Genomic DNA, 19,092 nt, shown 5'->3' on the forward strand with positions numbered 1-19,092 from the left:
CGTTTCCATTAATCTACTTGTTAGTGCCCCGTCAGATAAACAGCTCTGTTGAACTGTTGACTGTCCCAAGATAAGCTATAGGGTACCTAGTTCATGGAGTCCACATAGTATGTTCATCTGAAGTTGAACTCAGAGCAAACCATTAAAACACAAGTGGGATTTAGAATGGTTTTCAGTCTCTACAATATGGTCCCTATAGACTGATGAAGCTGGTAACAGGGATCGTTCATAATTTATGCTCAGGGTGGGTGAGTGTGGTGATATGACTTGTTGATTGTTTGAATGGTGGAGCATGTACACTGTGAAAGTGAATGCGCACCCCATCCCCTCAACGATATATGTCCTCCTAATTACCACTTCTACCTCCACCCCACCCCTCCATCCCCTCAACGATATATGTCCTCCTAATTACCACCTTCACCTTGAATGTTGGTCTTGACTTCTTTACCTTTTCGCCGGGTAAATCAGCTGGAAGGAATTGTCCAGTTGAACATTTAAAACATCGTTAAACTTGTACGTTATTTCCCCTGTATAAAAATTGATTATTATTGGTTACAATATTGCAACAAAAGTGGGACGTTTTGCTGTGTTGGCTGTTCTATAGGTACACGTAAATTAATACAGTAAAAAAATACATTGTTTCGTAATTGTACTGAGTGAAATATATAGCTGTATTATGTATATCTATATATAGATATTGTGGTAAATTACCGAGATAAATTGCATTTAAAGGAGAATACAATACAATTACAATAATTTGCTGGGTGAAAGATATAGTCATCAAGAACATGAGTACCCCACCCTATGTTAAAAATATGGGCCTTGGTTTTCAAAGCTCTCTTAGCGCTAAGAGAATGCATACATTAACATTAACTTACGACTATCTTAGCGCTAAGAGAGCTTCGAAAATCTAGGACATGGTTTATTATGTTTTAATCACGAAAACAGTTTTTGTTATCTGAGCTTCGGTCATTATGCATATTCCTCTGGAACTCCTCTCGTGACTTGAGTATTGTCAAAGAACAAGCGCTACAGTAGTACAAGTCGTGTTGTTTCTGTCGTCGTTGTAAATGATACGATTGTGTATTCCGTTGCCTGGGGGTGCACGAAATCATGGAACAGTGGAAAGACCCACCATTTCTTCTGTTTTCCAAGTTTTTTCCAAGTAAAGAGCGATACAAATTTAGGCAGGAGAAGCGTATCGAGCATTGCGACTTGGGCGCATATAACAGAGACATGCACACATGGCGAATGAAATTTCAAATGCTAAGCTAAGAAATACGTACTCGCGAGATTCATTCCTACTTCATAGTTCTGTGTTACAACGTCAGTGACTTACGACCTCATTGCAGATCGTATTTTTTGCGTTGGCGGAGCAATAGGGTGTGTGTGAGTTCCGCCTGTAATCCTCGTTTTATTTTACAAAATAATCATGTCTAGGAATAGATGTGTTTATAGAAAGTCTAACCTAGACCTAACATTAATCATAACCCTGAACCTAATATAATGCTAATTCTAAACCCTAAACCCTAGAAATAATCATGATAAATAGAATACATTTCAAGCGGGGGTTACAGGCGGAACTGTTAGACGTCAGGATCACACTGTTTGTCACTATTTTGGTGTCATCTGCTGCATGACTCACGACATCAGTTTATTTGAAATACAGCATAAGAGTAGAAAAAGGTTAGACTCCCACCCACCCCTCCTTCCCGTCCCTTTTCAAAATTCCTGGATCCGCCCAGTGGTAATTTTAATATAAATGACATCAAGTCCGATTGCCCGTCGAACTTATTTAAAATGATTAAATACAGACCATAAATGCAAATGTTTTGTTACGTTGGATACAATGTTCCTCTTGTAAAAGTATATACAGAGTTATGAGTTTACTAATGGGAGATCTATGAGAAATATCACCTCCTATTAACTTTGATATGAAGAACAGAATATCAAAGGTGGCAAATAAATGTCCAATCCCCCCCCCCCCCCCCAATTTTTTTTCAAATGTGATGTTTATCAGTTCTGTGGAACTCAGGGGCAACAAACATAACTCGGGATTCAAACCCGCACTCAAAGGCTTCTCTGCACAGCTAAATGAAGCACCACAACCGACAGGACATATGCTCCAACTACAGCGAAGTCAGGTATACATTCATGAGGTTCATGATGAAAATTAGTCTGAATAAGGAATAGAAAGTTTTCAACTAAAGTGTAATCTCTAACCTCCTGACTGTTCTGCAACAGACAATATTGTTTGTCCTAATCGATTATGGCTGTTGGTAGTCGTACGCAGAGACGCAGAGTAGGATCTATGATGTAAACATTCTGTGTGATGATGTAATTTTGAAGGCATTTGATCACATTCAAACAGGTCCTTGTGACTCGTTTCGACTCGTAAGCAAAATAATAAACAACCAATCAGCACCACTCTGACCCAGCATATCATGCGGACATTAGTCAGTCTTCAGTGTGACGAGATTTCTATTTCCGACAGTCTTATTACATATAAACTTAGGCTGTGATGGATATTTTATGTGCACTTCTTTGAGTTTCTACAATGTTGCTTAGTTAAAATTGACCTGTAAAATTCCATTTACTGCTCTAATTTTAAATTTTTTCTTCTTTATTTTATTTTATTTATATATGTTTTTAAGTTTGCATTAAATTGCACTGAAAGAGAAGAAACTCTCGTTTTTACCAAAATCCTTAGTCATGAAGTCAACAGTACGTTAACCGTTTAACATACAGTTCAACCGTCTTACCTGACTTTTAATATTACGTGCTCTTACATCTTTTGCATGTGTGGAGGTATGGCATCACGTAAGTGTTATTTTTATTCTTGATTTGTCATTATGTTTTTACCGATCTAATTCACATGCAGAAAGGTCGTGTGGTAAGGCTCATCATCAACTAAGGTACCCATGACCATTTATCTCGCACCACGGAATGGGAATTCTCCCAGGATGCGATGCCTATAAAATATGGATACTCCCCTCCTGCATGAAAAACTGTGCTCCGTCTGGAGGACCTATGTACAGCCCTGATGTGGGTCAAGAGACCAGGAGATACCAAACAAAAGGCACCAAAAATAAACTTAAGGGGAGTCCAATGCCAGTGTACGTGGGATACGTTTGAAAATCAAGGTCCGTACATTTATCGTGCTTGTCCTGAATGTTGTCAGTCACGTTACTCTGAAAACGGACAGATAATTTAAGTACACGAATAATCATATTTAAGTGGCTTTGTTAAAATATACAAGATCAGGCTTGGTGGCAGGTATTCCTCATCGGTTGAATATGGGTTTAATCTGACAGTTGGGTGTGTTTATATGTTAAAGAAAATAACAAAATGATAAAAGATATTGATGATATTTAATAATAATATTGATTGATCTTAACGTACTAATTTCCATGACACAATGGGCACGTTCAGGGTCGTACTCTGGGCGGAACTCGCCGATGAAGACACATGCGTGGCGGAATCAGTAATAGAAAAAAAGATCGTTAGATATGCTGTGCCAAGGAAGGACATCAGTAGGAGATTATTACACAGTTCAGGTCACCGTAGCATTCCTAAGCCGAATGATAGCATTCCTGAGCCGAACAAGAACATTCCCAAGCCGAACAATAGGCATTCCACAGGTGAGAGCCTAAAATATTCAGGCTCTGTCAGGCTCGTCATAGTTCAGGACACAATAGCATTCCTAAGCCGAGTAATAGCATTCCTGAGCCGAACAAGAACATTCCCAAACCGAACAATAGGCATTCCACAGGTGAGAGCCTGAAATATTCAGGCTCTGTCAGGCTCGTCACAGTTCAGGACACAATAGCATTCCTAAGCCAAGTAATAGCATTCCTCAGGTGCTTTAACGTGCGCAACTTTGGAATGTCTATTGTTCTCCCCAGGAATGCTATTCACGTTCACAGCTATGACGAGCCTCACAGAGCTCTCACCCGTGGAATACCCATTGTTTGGCTTAGGAATGTTATTGTTCGACTGAGGAATGTTATTGTTCGGCTCAGGAATGCTATTGTTCGGCTCAGGAATGCTATTACTCGGCTTAGGAATGATATTGTGTCCTTAACCGTGTTGGAATTGGTCCTCACAACCCATGCTTTTCGAAGTTGGCGAGAACCTAAGTCTCAATATTATTCTCTATAATATCATTTGGAATCATCATTTGTTTGGGTACAAACCTTTTCAAGGTAAAAGTTCAAAAGGTATGTGCGAATGTCCACTTTCGCGATTTAGTACGCTGTGTTCTGATTGGTCAATCTCAAAGTTTGCCTGACGGGACCTAACGAATAATACTGAGACTACGTTTGCGTAGACTGTGTGGAACCATACGTGAGTTGATAAATGTGATTTCATCGGTTAATAATAACTGAAATTATGTGTGGAGATCAGAGATGATTTGAAATTTGCCTGTCAAACTTGACAAAGATCAATTCTAAACTCACTTCAGGAAGATTATTTATGCTTCACTGAAATAGTTGCTATTCTTGTTGTAAGTCTATAGAAATTACGCCAAGTGTCCGAATTCTCCACGACTGTACGAGTACATTTCACGCTTAGTGCAAAAATCTGATAATTCAAGTTCATTTGTTGGAACCAAAAGCTTCGTCCTGTCGTGTATGTTATGCTGTGGATAATGCTAAAGCAGATAAAGAATACAACCGTTCACGTGTTTGTGGCACTTGCACTTTAGTGTACATTTTGTGATTCGTTTCAACATCTGTTAGTGAAACCTTTCGATTAATCTCCATCATTGCTTTGGATTCAGAAGTTATAAACATATTGACAGAATCCTTCGGATTCATATGTTGCAAGAGTCTTTTCAACAATGCCATTGCTATAAGGTCACTGTCTGCATACAACGGCGCTATCTCATGGCCGTATTCAGTCACAGCTAATCGTCCATACCCTGATATACTTCCGGTGTTGGAGCGAGCAATGAGAATATGTATTGCATGGCCGATGATCCAGTTTTTGAAGAAGTAACACCTCTTGGTTCCACATACAGTTTCATCGTATGCCTTCAGCTCAGTAAACATGACACTTCCGTATGGATGGATTCTGATATCCGGATTCACTTCCGCTTCCTGAAGTACTCCCAGTATTACTTCCGCTGGTCCACGTTTCTGGTGTACGTCATAGTAGAAAGTGAAGCCACGGGTTTCGTATAGCTTGACGTAGGTGGCTGATATGGTGATGTTGGCGTCACCCACTGCCTTGAGGGATTGTGCGTTCACAGCACGTCCGATTCCTTGGCCTCTGAGGTCTTTCCTGACGATATAAATGCCACCAGCTACTGTCTCCTCCGTATAATATGCCAATGCACGGCAAGCTGTTAAAATAATAACAATGTAGACAGATAGACAGGCATAACAATTATTGAAAAGTCTGAACTCTTAGGTCGGGTTGTAGCCTAGTGCGCAAAGCGTATGCTTATCAAGCCGAAAACCCTGGTTCAAATCATCACAAGTGAAGTCTATTTCTGGTTTTCCCTCCCGTGAAATTGCAGGAATATTGCTGAAAACGGTATAAAACTAAACTCACTAACTATACTCTTATAGTTAATATTGTTATTATTTACCAACCAAGGCTTATCATTTAAGTTGTTTTGAAATATACCGGGCTGTCAAGCTTATCGACAGCTTATCATGCAGAAAGAAATACCAGCTGCGTAGATGACAGATGTTGTTGTTAGTCATTTAATTTGGTTGCATGTTGTAGACTATTAATAGTGAGTGAGGTTGCAAATCACATTTAGCAATATACCAGGAACATTGGGACGTAGGTCACCAGATACCATCCATGTGGGGAATCGAACACAGGTCTTCGGCGAGACGATCTACCACTTTAGCCACTAGTCAAGACGAATATATGTATTGAATGGTGGTCGGTCCACAAACAAATACGTTACACTGAGATAGTTTTGCATAATCGCATACATGCAAATATTTAGCAGTTTATTCCTAAAAACAAATTCATTTTTATCATATGCAGCCATTATTAATACGGCATTATCATCTCTTGAATTAAGGGGGAAAACAGCAGATACATGATCACGTGACAGATGTTGTTACTTGGATCACAAATATGATGACACACAGAAAAGATTAATTTTCCATTTTCCATAACTGAACGAAATAATTGACAGCACATCTTCGATGTTTCAGGAGACATGTTTCTTCCTTCCTTCATGACGAGATCTGTTATCTAGAGTGGAAAATTGTTCTTGGTAAAACCTGTCATGGTTGTTCACGAATTTGCCCCAGAAAGAGTTTAACATCTCCAACTGATACCGCACTGAGCAATTTCTGTTTCCACTACATCACCACTGTCTCTCCTCCCATATCCGAATGACTTATCACTTACTCACTCTCTCCAAATACCCTCAACGTTTGCATCAGGCTCAATTCCCAGTAAGCCTCATTCGTGTGGGAAAACAAACAGCCTAATAAAAATGTTTAACGTTTTTGTAATGTTTATACATTTGTCCCCAGCAGGCTTTTATTGTACAGTAAATCATACATGGCGAAGCATAATTACTCAGCCATCACCTTCAAATCAGTGTTAATGGTTACATAAGCAAAACCCCTTTGAAAAGGCAGGGTTACCTTGATTTACTTCAAGCAGGGATGCTGAGTGCGACGTAAAACAACATTCGCTCACTCACTCAAGCAGGGATAATGTACAGCATCTACTAATGTACAGTCATCTACAGCAGATCCAAACCACTTGTCCGCCCCAGAGTTGGACACCTTACTTGCCGGAGAAGAACCATCTACCCACCCGCCCTAAGATGTTTTCAGCATACAAATGGACAAGAAATGGGTTGTTGTTTGTTGTTGCTGTTGTTGTTGTTGTTTAACCCCGCATTCAGCAATATTCCAGCTTTAAAGACTGCGGTTTGTAAATGATCGAGTCTGGACCAGACAATAAAGTGATTAACAGCATGAGCATCTGTCTCCGCAGTTCGGATTTTATGACTATAGCTTTCCGGTCAGGTTAGTTGCTTCTCGCGTAAGTGATATCAAACTCCTTGCCCTTTACTCTACTACCTAGCACCAGAAATGACAATTATTGTGCAATACTGAACTGAAACCTACCTAATATTTCTCCCGAGTCGGACTCCGCCACAAACCAGGCCCTGGAGTCCATGTCAAACAAACAGTACAACAGGTCAGTCGGCATTTCCCATTTCTCAAGGTCTGTTAAGTTCTTAATGGCTGCCACGTCAGCTCGACTGGCTCTCCTCACTGAGTATTTCGGAACGACAGCAGCCATGATGTAGTTGTGATAGAAGCTGGATAGTCAGTTATCGGCAGATATACTAATAACATAATTATGCAAGATATGATGTGACAGAGTGTGTGTAAGGGATGGAATTTTCATACCGTTAATAAAAACGTTTAATGAAGGTCGATTGATGTATTTCAAGTGGAGCAGAACGTAGCGATACTAACTGCTTATGGGTATGCAGGTTTGGGACAGTGCGGTTTGATCTACTGTACTATTTGATATTGATTTCAAGTATCCTTTCATGCATAAATCCATGTCAAATTGTTGCTGACACAAAGCGTTATTCACAAAGTCACGCAAAGCATCAAACATGTTCAGTCTTTCTGGACAAGAATATTAATGTGGTTCATATACTGACAACAGGATATCCCTTACTTCGAGTCTAAGTGATGTGATCAAATGTACATGTTGTATGTTATATGAATAGTGTATGTGCGTGCGTGCGTGGATGTATTTTGGGGAGGGGGTGGGTGAGTGAGGTAGTAAATACCTTAGTTGTGCATGCGACGATAAATAAAGCCAATAATTGCAAAATGGATCTTCTCGTAGATGGCAAACACGGCTGTTCAGGCACTTTTTCTTTCAATTTCACAAGGTTCCAGATGCGCTTAGAGGATTCAAGTACACGCTCAGCAGGACAAACAACGACACCATCTACTGGAGATGCAGAAACTGTCCCTGTAGATGACGTTGAAGATGCGTGGTTGGACATCATGGTTGTGAACAGGTCACCCAGCATATGGACTATGTCACGACACAGAGGATAGATCGGCACATGACTAATCCAGACCTGGAGGCATTACACCAATGACATCAAAGGATTAACAACAACCAGGAAGGATGGTATCACAGACTGAACCAGCAGCCATCATCCCATCCGAATATCTTCGCCTTCATCGTCATGATCAAGAGAGAACAGCCAGTCACTGAAGTGAAGATGTTGTTGAAGCTGAAGCTCCGGTGGGAGGAGGAACGACTACAGAGCGGCGACATCGGATTAATGTTGGGCACTTGTTCGGTGTATGGGGATCGTGTGAACCATTCCTACAAATTGGAAATATGTCAATGAAATAATGTTTCATTGTACTCAATGCAAATATAGTTATGATATCATTGTATATATTTCTCCTGATTAATGCATTTTGTTTAAAACATCAATTTCAGTTTTGCTCAAAGAGACATACATTGAATATTTCATGCATCAGTTTCTCATTACATCAATTGAGTAAGCAAACACAAGTACAAAAGTACATAAAGAAAGAGAGTCACACTTGCTAACTAATTCATAGCTAAGTTCATCCGTCGAATGCATTTCACTCCTGACCCATGAAGTTCCCGGGTAGAACAGACCTTCAGCAACCCATGTTTGCCATAAAAGGTGACCAGCCGCGATCCGGTCCTATACAGTCAAGACATGACCCTGCATCGCGGCTCTCGGCTAAAGGTGACTCTGCTTGTCGTAAGAGGCGACTAACGGGATCGGGTGGTCAGGCTCGCTGACTTGGTTGACACAAGTCATCGGTTCCCAATTGCGCAGATCGATGTTCATGCTTTTGATCACTGGATCGTCTGGTCCAGACTCGATTATTTACAGACCACCGCTATATAGCCGGAATATTGCTGAGTGCAGCGTAAAACTAAACTCACTCATTCATTTTACTACTCTGAAATCATCACTCGTTTATTCCTCAAAATAATATACCATAGAAGGTACATGAGTACAACAAAAGAGTACATACAAAATGTACAAGATGACTAAATGATACATAAATTAAGGTGTTTACAACCGGTCTTAATGAACTTGAATACGAATTGAAAGGTGGATATTTTAGTTGAAAAAAAGTTGACGGAATTTTGACCAGGACCAAGCTGGTTCTTCTATCAATGATTTACGTATAATTATAATGTCTAATTCAGGATAGCCATCGTCCAAATATTTCTAGAAGCCCAAACTATGTAACCAAGCCATATGAGACTTATTTGTTATTATCTAATAACCTGCATTTTTAATGTTTGTCTCTACCGCAGTGTACATGTCAGGCACCCTGTTCCTATTTTTGTCCCTTCTGTTAATTACTGTATATGACATTAATGACCTTTTTGGGTCATCCCCCTTGGCTGTGTCTGTCATCACATTAACGGTACGAGGAAGTACTATTGTTTCTCTGTCTGTTCATTGTTGAGTCTTTGCCAGGGCAATGTTGTCAAAAACTGTACATATAAGCACAAATGTATATTGTCAGAGGGGAATCCGGTATGCCGACTGTCTGACGACTGCGAGCAGGATTATGCCGCTCGCAGGAAACACCCTGGGGTTGAGCAGGAACTGCGCTCACCTCATTCATGTATGCGTGTTTGTCATGTCTTGTGTAAGCAACTAATTAAGTTTGAACTCAACCTATAGTTCGTCTTTGTTAACGTTTTGTTCATCTTTATTATGAGTTAATTCCCCATTCGACGCACACCATATACCATGCGTTGACAACTTGTCTGCAAGATAATTACATCTAAATGAATAGTGAAATTCTCCACATGGGTACAGTGTGTGAAGCCCACATCTGGTGACCCTCGCTGTGATATATTGCTGAAATATTGCTAAAAGCGGCGAAAACATTAACTCATCCACTCACTGTAAAAGCTCAAGAAAAAATGCATACATCTTCCGCTTCATTTGGAGACACATTTGATGAAGCACACATACAATCACCACAAGCTTCCTCGACGTTTCGGGAAAGCCTGCCAAGGTTTTGAGCATTAGCTTAGCGGAGATGGAAAACCCGGGTGGTTTGCCGATCTTGGATGTGGCAGTCAGCGACACTTGGGTTGTCTGTGGATGTATCGTAAATTATGACCAGACACTTATCAAAATCATGAGCACAGATCTTCTTAACTGGAACACGATGACATGTGTAAATGAAGTCGGTGAGTCTGACAACTCGATCCCTTAAGTAGGCTCTTACGACAAGCAGGGGTTACTGAAGATCAATTCTAACCTGGATCTTCACGACTGTGTAGCTTACTTTCAGATAGTGAACATGTAAGTCTTAGATGGTCACACTGGGTAATTACCATCGTTGCGTTCCATCGTGAGCTGACCACATGGCGTTCCTTATACAAGTCACTGTTATTTGTGATCCGAAAAAAATGAACATGGCTGAGTTCGGGGTTAAACACCAAACAAACAAACAAACAAACAAACAAACAACATGTTGCATTATTTGCTCAGTGATACGAAAAGCAGAAGATTCCAGCCACTTGGACGTTTAAGCAGTTAAACTGACAATCTCAAATGCTTAAGCCCCATTGGTTATTTTGTCATTGGAAAACAGTATTTACACGTAGAATTCCGGTGTCTGGTTAACTGAAATGTGGTCACCCACCCTACCATTACCGCCAATCTCCAACTGATCCCCATTCAGGTAATCTACGCTGACTTCAGCGTGATTCCAGGTACATCGCAGCGTGCTAGCGGAACGCAGCTCCTACACTTTAAAATTCGCGTAGCATAGTCGTAGCGCTAAGGTGATCGTAACTCCCATACTTTACACTGGCCTACGATAGTCGTAGCACAATGGTGATCGTAACTCCCATACCCAAACATTGACCTAAATGTTAAAAACACTCGAAACAAAGAAAGTTATTAACCAATTTTGTATACTTTGATTCAGAATGGGCTTCGCAGGTGGCGAATAATGACACTACCGCCGTTGATAATCCTACTGCATTGATACAAAAACCCTTAAAATGACAAGAATGAAATGAGCACTGGCCTTAGTAAAATGTCCTTGACTGAAGTCATCGACAATGAAGATCAACAATAAAATCTACTCACTCAAGTTAAAAGCTGACAAAGGCGTCACATTTCATAATTGTCATTACAAGAGTCTGAAATAATGCTTCCACCTCTCTGCATGTAGGTCAAGTGCTGACACACTTGTGTGACAATGTCACATCCACAACTCATTACAGATATCTGGTTCTGAGAATGAGACTCACACGCCTGGATTCAAATAGATATATGTGTCAGTTCCACAATTAAATATGCATGCATATTCCATTCTTTCAAAGTGGAAACTGTACACAGTGAGTGCAAAACTATACTCGGGTTCATTAAAACAAAGTAAACAAATCAGTAAAAGCACACAGTGCTGGTTAGAGTATAGCTCTTGATGTCGCTTTGAAACGTTTGGACTGGTCGGGAGCAGACTCTGCTCGGGCTGGCAATTGGACCAGGCAGTTTAAGTCAAGCTTCAGGTATATCGATAATGCAATAACGTTCAAAAACCACGACTTCTAGTAACAAATTCCCTTTAAATGTTTTCCACAACCGAACTATAGATAGAGGAGATAAGACTTAGTGTGACCGCCTCAACAGTTTCATATTAAGATTTATGTATCAATATGTATATGAGTGGCAAGGAACTCTCCTAAAACGCTGTATGACAAAGGCAGCTATTACATGTTAATGTTCGTCAACTTTCCTTCCATGTCGCGCAATATCCCAACACCTCATCTCACACTTAGCGTTTATATTTGACAATTATGAGGTTCAATAAAACGTGTATGTCCAAAAGTACACAATAAAATTCTATCATGGAGAGCCAACGCATTAATCTTACAACGATCTCTCAAACTGACAGCTATATAAACGATTCAAAGAGGAACGAGAGGGGTAGGCTCTCTTGTTAGATGTGATTCTTATAGTGGGGATGACTCTGATGTCTTGCTGTGTCCAATCAACCTATTATCATTATTATTATTGAAATGAATAAACAGTTATAGTGAGTTTAGTTTTACGCCGCTCTTAGCAATATTCCAGCAATATCACGGCGGGGGACACCAGAAATGGGCTTCTGTGTGGGGAATCGAACCCAGGTTTTCGGGGTGAAAAGCTAGCGTACCTGACCGCCCCATAAACAGTTACATTATACATTAACCATCTCTGTATATCCAACAACTAGTGGAGTTAACGTGGGTATATAAAATCATATAGAATATATAGAGGATATTATATGTGTGCCCATATCATACAATGTTTACGACGCTCGTGCCTAAATATTGGTATTTATTACTCGCCCGTTGAAGATACCGCAGTGTAATAATTTCACTTCAATATTACACTAGTGTAATACCGCTTGACCTATGACGTCAAAATGGTTCAAAGTTGTGACGTCACAATGCTAATGTTGATGTCGCGATTGTACTAGACCTTGCTTGCCTTGAAACCTGAGAGTCCTCACACTGTAGGCAATTTCGCCGCAGTTTCTGTCAATTTATGTTGGCGAGTAATAAACAGAATACTAAACTCGCTTCCGTGAAATACCATTTTCATTAAACTCGTTAAAGATTTAGTATCAAACTCGCTTTCGCTCGTTTGATACCAAATCATTAACTCGTTTAATAAAAATGGCATTACACGGAAGGTCGTTTAGTATCCTCTATATCCCTCGCTCCCGCTCGTCGCCGCATGTAGAACGCAGAAGAAACGTGACTTCACAGAAGAAACGTGACGTCATAGCACTATTATTGACGTTTCGTCATAACACTATTAATGACGTCACGTCACCATGAAATTTTGCCCTAGGGCATGGTAGGAAAAAATATAAATCCGGACGTGTTCGCCCTCGTAGATAATAAATATTTTACGAGATGCCTTAAGGGTATTCCGGATTGAAAGGTTCTGATAGAGTGTCAGCATGTACAAATGGGGAGGGAGCGATCGGGTGTTGGTCCATATCATATATTCTGATGGCAATTTACAACGAGTGTGTAAAATAGTTTTTCCCTATGCCCCGTCGAAATGTCTAGTCGGAATATTATCCCAGTGACCCATGAGTTTTCTAAGGGCGACGGAGTGAGTGAGTTTTAGCTTTCCGCTGCTCTTTGCAATACTTCAGCAACCCGGATTTTCGGCGTGATGCCTTTAGCAGATTCCGGGTTGAAAGGTTCTGCAAGAGTGTCGACATGATTCCAATCGACAGAGTCATGGAAACTGTAGGGTCAGGAATCAGCGCTTTGATTCAAGCTTAGGGTCAAGGTTAGGGGTGGGTTAGGGTTAGGGTTAAGTTAGGGTTACGCTAACCACTAGGTTGTCCTAACAGAGACGGAAAGGGGCGTTGATCATTATCAATAATATTATATATCATTAAATTGTCTCTGTTCCAGCGTCTCATCAACATTGTTAGTCGTAATATGCGAAATGGTTTATCTAAAATGTCCCAGGTGGAATTACGAGATTAATTGGTCCTCTTCAACCCATGCTTCTGGCAAGTGGGACCCGAGGGTATCGGGCGGTCAGTCTCTGTGTCTTTGTAACCATTTGGTGTTGATAGTAGCTCAAAACCATCAGTCATTGGATACGTATATGTGAGACCGGGGTGAATAATTCCCTCGCGCTGTACCATTCATTCGTATAGTTTTTACTAACATTTAACCGTATCGTTTTGACAAATAGTCATTCGTATCATTTTCACAAACGTTCAGGCGTATCATATCGACAAACATTCATTCGTATCGTCTTTACAAACATCCATTTGTATGACATACATTCATTTAGAAAATCTATATGACAAACATCCCTTTGTATCATTTTGTCCAACGTTCATTCGGATCAGTCACGCATTCGTATCAGTCACGCATTCGCATCAGTCACGCATTCGTATCAGTCACGCATTCGTATCAGTCACGCATTCGTATCACTTCGAGCCATGATTTCATCAGTTCTCGTTGACCTACTTCTATTGAACAATGACAATGAACAGATAGCTGTTACATTTCATTATACAATAAGTCACACTTTCTACGTCCGCAAGAGGCGACGCTTTGTTAGTTTTAAACAAACCATACATAATATCAGTCGTGTTAATTTCATCAAGTTACAACACAACAAATCAAGAGTGAAGTTACTCCAGGGAACGGCTCTGATTTCTACCGCAGTCAGCAGTATACCACACGTATAGTATTCCCAGAAATTATTGAGAATCATGTTGCGTCATGTAACTCATTACGTTTATTAACTTCTGGCGTTTTACTTACATAAACATGTTAAAACATCATCCTTTTACAGTCTCAGTCTCGTTTTAGTACTTTGTTAGACCTCCTCGCTCAGCAATGCATGCCTGAATACGCCTAGGCATACTACCCATCAAAGTTTGTAGGTAATCGTGTGACAGGGTATCCCAATATTGGACCACCTCGGCCTTCGTATCTTCAATATTTCTCAGTCCCTTTTGGTTTATTCTGTCCTTCATGACTACCCACACATTCTCAATTGGGTTTAGGTCTGGGCTGTAACTGGGCCAGTCTAAAACTTGAACATTATCGCCCGACAACCACTGTTTTGTGTAGCGCGCAGTGTGTTTTGGGTCATTATCATGCTGGAAAATCCAATCATCTTCATACAATGTTTGTGCTGTCGGAAGAAGGTGACCATTTAGAATGTCAACGTATCTTTCTTTTGTCAAGTTTCCCGTGAAAACACACAATGGCGTCACTCCGCGGGCCGATATGCCACCCCACATGTGAAACTTCGGGCTATGTTTTGGTCGCTGGTAGATAGGTTTGACAGTATCTTTGGTCCAAATTTTCACACAATTAGGGAAAAGCCAAACAGAACTTTCATCCGAAAAGAAAACATTATCCCAATCTTGATTTTCATGAGCCCGACACCAGTTTAAACGTTTTTCCTTTTGTGCATCTTTCATCAACGGCGAGGGAATTCCACGTTTTTTCACCCAATTAAGTCTCTGTAATTCCTGCCTAACTGTTTCATTGCATACCTGAGGACTTCCTCTGCTAATCATTTCATTTCTGATGTTCTCAACACTTTTCAATTTGCCCCTACTCACAATCTGCCCAAGTCTTCGGCGATCCACAACACTGAATTTCCTAGGCCGACCTGCCCCTGCTTTGTGCTCTATCCCGGTTCCTGTTTGAATATTCTTCAAAGTTCTGTATACTGTAGACAGAGGAATACCATGTCTACAAGCTAACACTTTAGCATCAGCCTCACCCCTTTCAAAATCATCTAGAATGAGCTTTCTTTTCTCTCTTGCTGTAAATTCTGCCATGTCAACACAGGAAGCCGTCTGCTCAGACAAGGGAGATAACTCTTGACGTAATGAGCTGCCTTCAAAGCCTTCAAGAGTTGTCTCCCTTATTTAGTATGCTTAGTGCATAGTGAAAGCCCTTTTTCCAATCTTAGCATCATTAGAAAAAAAACAAAGATTTCCTCAATAATTTCTGGGAACACTGTAGCATTTAAAAAATGTACGGGATATACCATTTTGCAAGCATGCCACAAGCCAATGTCATGTGCATGAGAAAAAGTAGTATATCCATACAGGTCTAAAAAGCCTTCCCCACCCACCCTCTAGACGCGGCTTAAACCATACTCAGTCTCCAGAGAAAACTGGGATACGATTTACCGAACGGGACCGTTTCCTGTCTAGGACAGGGTTTGCCGACGAGTAATTCTAATTAGGATATCGTCACTTTAATCATACTATGATGTGGACTGAAAGGTGTTAGGGTAATGTATACAGTTGCTCATGTAGTGTGTGGAAATCAAGACCTCGAACGAAGAATTTTGGAGCATACACACAAAATCTGTGATATCTCAATTGCCGTATGAGGCTAACAAAGATAGATGCGTGTATAACATACAATTTACTGTCAGTAACAGTGAGTGCGGCTTGATGCAACAAACAAACCTGGTCAGGCCGAATTTCACCATACACCTATACAGTTTATTTTAATGACGTTGTCTGTCCCCCGGATGTGATGTGGTCATGAAACCCGTGCAAATCATGCTGAAATTTGTAACATCCGCTTTCGCATACCTCATTTTTTATTTGCTTTTATATACGTTGTCACAAGACTGATTGTGGGGAATTCCCGATGGTCTGTTTTTATGAATGAGTACAAAATGTAACACTATAAAAGAATATCGTAAAGGTTGATCACGCCAGTTTGTAATGAATACAGTGCTAAAGACAAAAGGTCTGTGAAAACATCGAGTCTGGACCAGACAATCCAGTGATCAACAACAGTGAAGACCAATTCTAACCCGGATCTTCACTGGTAGGATCCTTGGCAGGACGTGTTCACAGAGCCTTATGGTGGCTGTAATAGGCTACTTGAAGGATGCAGTGGTCAGTCTCGGTCACGTGCCAATATGGCGTCATAGTTCAGATATTTTGTAGTTCCATAATCATCATAGCTGTCACTGGATTGTCTAGTCCTGGTTTGATAATCATGAGTATATTATTCATATGTGTGAAGTATTGCTGAGCACACCATCAAGTCAAAACATTCGTAAGAATGATTGGCAGGTGTCATACTATTCCAATTACATAGATCAGTGCTCATGCTGTTGATCACTGAATTGTCTGGTACTAATTCGACACTTTACATGCCGCACCATACAGCTGGACCTCCTTTCACGAAGCAACCATTGCTAAGGTTAATCTCAGGTGCCATTCTTTAACATTGCACTAAGGTTACCTTAGTGTTGCGTCATGGGACGCCCTGGACTATAGCTGAAATGCGGCGTAAAACTAAACTCACTCACTTGACATCTAGTGAATGTGATCAGCAGCGTGAGCATCGGTCTACTCAGTTGGGATTCGGTGACATGTGTCAACCCAGTCAGCGACACCTGGCTACACGGTCCCGTTAGTCGCCTCTTATGACAAGCATGGGTTACTGAAGGCCAACATTCTAACCCGGACCTTTTACGGGCAGATATTATTTGGATGTATAAATAGTTATGCCGCTTTTATTTTTAAAAAAAAGCAAATGTAGCGTGATGTCTGTGCAAACATTTTTAAATGAGAGTGCGCTGAGAAGTAAAATATGATTTTTATATGTTAGATTTGCCTATAGTTCGCCGGAGAACCCGGAAGATTTGTTTAACCTTGCTTGGTAAGCTTATCGCGCAGTCTCTCTCCTCGTTCCTGAACCGTGTTGTTTTCAAAACTGTGAAATAAAGCATGCCAAGATTTTCCTGACGCCTACTGGGGTTCGTTTGAAAATGATATACTGTTTTGCATTTTTATGACATATTTGAAGAGGCTATTTTCGATACACCTTGTTCTTTAAATTCATTCATGGGAATATTGCATATTCCGAATTACTTTCACTTGTGAATGAATAAATTGTACAACAATTACACACTAAAAATGTTATATGTAAACAGTGTGAGCGGTGGAATTATAGGTGGCGGTGCTACCGGTAGACAGTGCGTAAGGTGGGTTTAACGCCGTTTTTAGCAATATTCCAGCATTATAATGCCGAGGGACACCAGGGTGGGCTTTACACATTGTACCCAAGTAGAAAATCGAATCCGGGCCTTCGGCGTAACGAGCGAACACTTTGACCACTATGCTACCACATCACCCTTCACTTGTCGATCCCAACTTATGAGTAGATTTGCTGGGTTGTTCTTGTTCTAGTCTTAGCAAATAGCCGGTAAATGTTTGTTTCTGAACTAAATAACATTCAGTCGACATGTTCGGTTTATCTTATCCTGACCTTGGCCAGGGGCATCTTGATCCACTATAACCCATGTTTGTCGTAAGAGAGTTCGAGCCCATGAAGGTATGAAATGGAATTGGTCTTAGCAACACGTGCTTGTCCAGGTTAGAATTGGTTTTCAGCAACCAATGAATGTCTTAAGAGGCGACTAACGGGATTGGGTGGTCAGACTCGCTCACTTGACTGGGACATGTCATCGCACCACAATTACACAGATCGATGCTCATGCTGTTCATCACTGGATTGTCTGGTCCAAACTCGATTATTTACAGATCGACGCCATACATGTAAAGCTGTAATATTGCTGATCGTGGCGTTACACAAAAAACAACTCGTATAAAGCGCCAACATATGCTAATTTGGGGATAAGGCAATACCCAGCCACCCGGGTCATGAAAATAATACTGACAGACACTTATACACACTTTATACAACTTCCTTGTGTTGATTCAAACACAGAAGCATCGAGCTCACTTGATAAGTTCATGATGAAATAATATGGCGCTGTCATGTTGGTCGTGTGTGACAGTCGATCGATTTCGTGCTCTGACCATTTTTCATTTTTAGAAACGGGAATCACCATTCAATCCGGAAACTCCCTTTCCCGACAAGCGTTAGTGGTGCATGAAACGTATATTTGAATAGCATTTCGGATATATTATGGCTTGACAGGTGTTTGAAGATTCAATATTTATACAAAAGAATATTATCTCCAATAAATATTGTTAGTGAGGACATTCAGTTATCAGAACGAATCACTTAACAGACCGGCTCGATGAGGTTTCACGGCATTGGGTTATTCAAATGCATTGTGGTGACAGTGTGGTAGCCTAGTGCTTAATGCGTCCGCTCGTCAAGCTGAGGATCCGGGTTCGATTCCTCATATGGATACAATGTGTGAAGCCCAGTTCTGATGTCCCCTGTCGTGATATTGCCGGAATATTGGCAAGACGAGGTATTAAATCATACACTTTCACTCCAATCCAATGACAAAAGTCGCGTGTAAAGGCAGGCAAGAAAAAATATAACATACTCGTTGACACAGCAAAACATTAAACCGTTTTCTTTGTTATCTTTCAGCCTGAATTCGTTTAAAGTCTTTGGACTGTGGCAATCAGAGCGTGTCGGAAGATTGATGTTTGTCGGCAAAGACTCCCAACTCATACAGGACCTGCCGCAGGTCGTGACGTAGTGGTGTTGACAATAGAAGCGACTTCCCCGACCTAGTTCCAACTACCAATCAGCATC

General features: G+C 40.7%; 1 protein-coding gene across 1 annotated transcript; it reads right to left on the reverse strand.

The window, feature by feature from the left end:
• Positions 1-4,637: 4,637 nt before the first annotated feature.
• On the reverse strand, positions 4,638-7,293 carry LOC137297235 (uncharacterized N-acetyltransferase YitH-like). Its single transcript, XM_067829248.1, has 2 exons — positions 7,116-7,293; positions 4,638-5,347 (listed from the first exon to the last, which is right to left on the reverse strand). Exons 1-2 carry the CDS (start codon positions 7,291-7,293, stop codon positions 4,638-4,640), a joined length of 888 nt encoding a protein of 295 aa, XP_067685349.1.
• Between the last annotated feature and the right edge of the window lie 11,799 nt (positions 7,294-19,092).

This window comes from Haliotis asinina, chromosome 9, assembly GCF_037392515.1.
Source record: "Haliotis asinina isolate JCU_RB_2024 chromosome 9, JCU_Hal_asi_v2, whole genome shotgun sequence".
Lineage (NCBI taxonomy): Eukaryota > Metazoa > Mollusca > Gastropoda > Lepetellida > Haliotidae > Haliotis > Haliotis asinina.

Coding starts and splice junctions, on each gene's coding strand:
- LOC137297235 (XM_067829248.1), bottom strand. CDS start 7,293: ATGGCTGCTGTCGTTCCGAAATACTCAGTGAGGAGAGCCAGTCGAGCT. Junction 5,348..7,115: donor CGACTCGGGAGAAATATTAG/GTAGGTTTCAGT, acceptor TTATTTTAACAG/CTTGCCGTGCATTGGCATAT.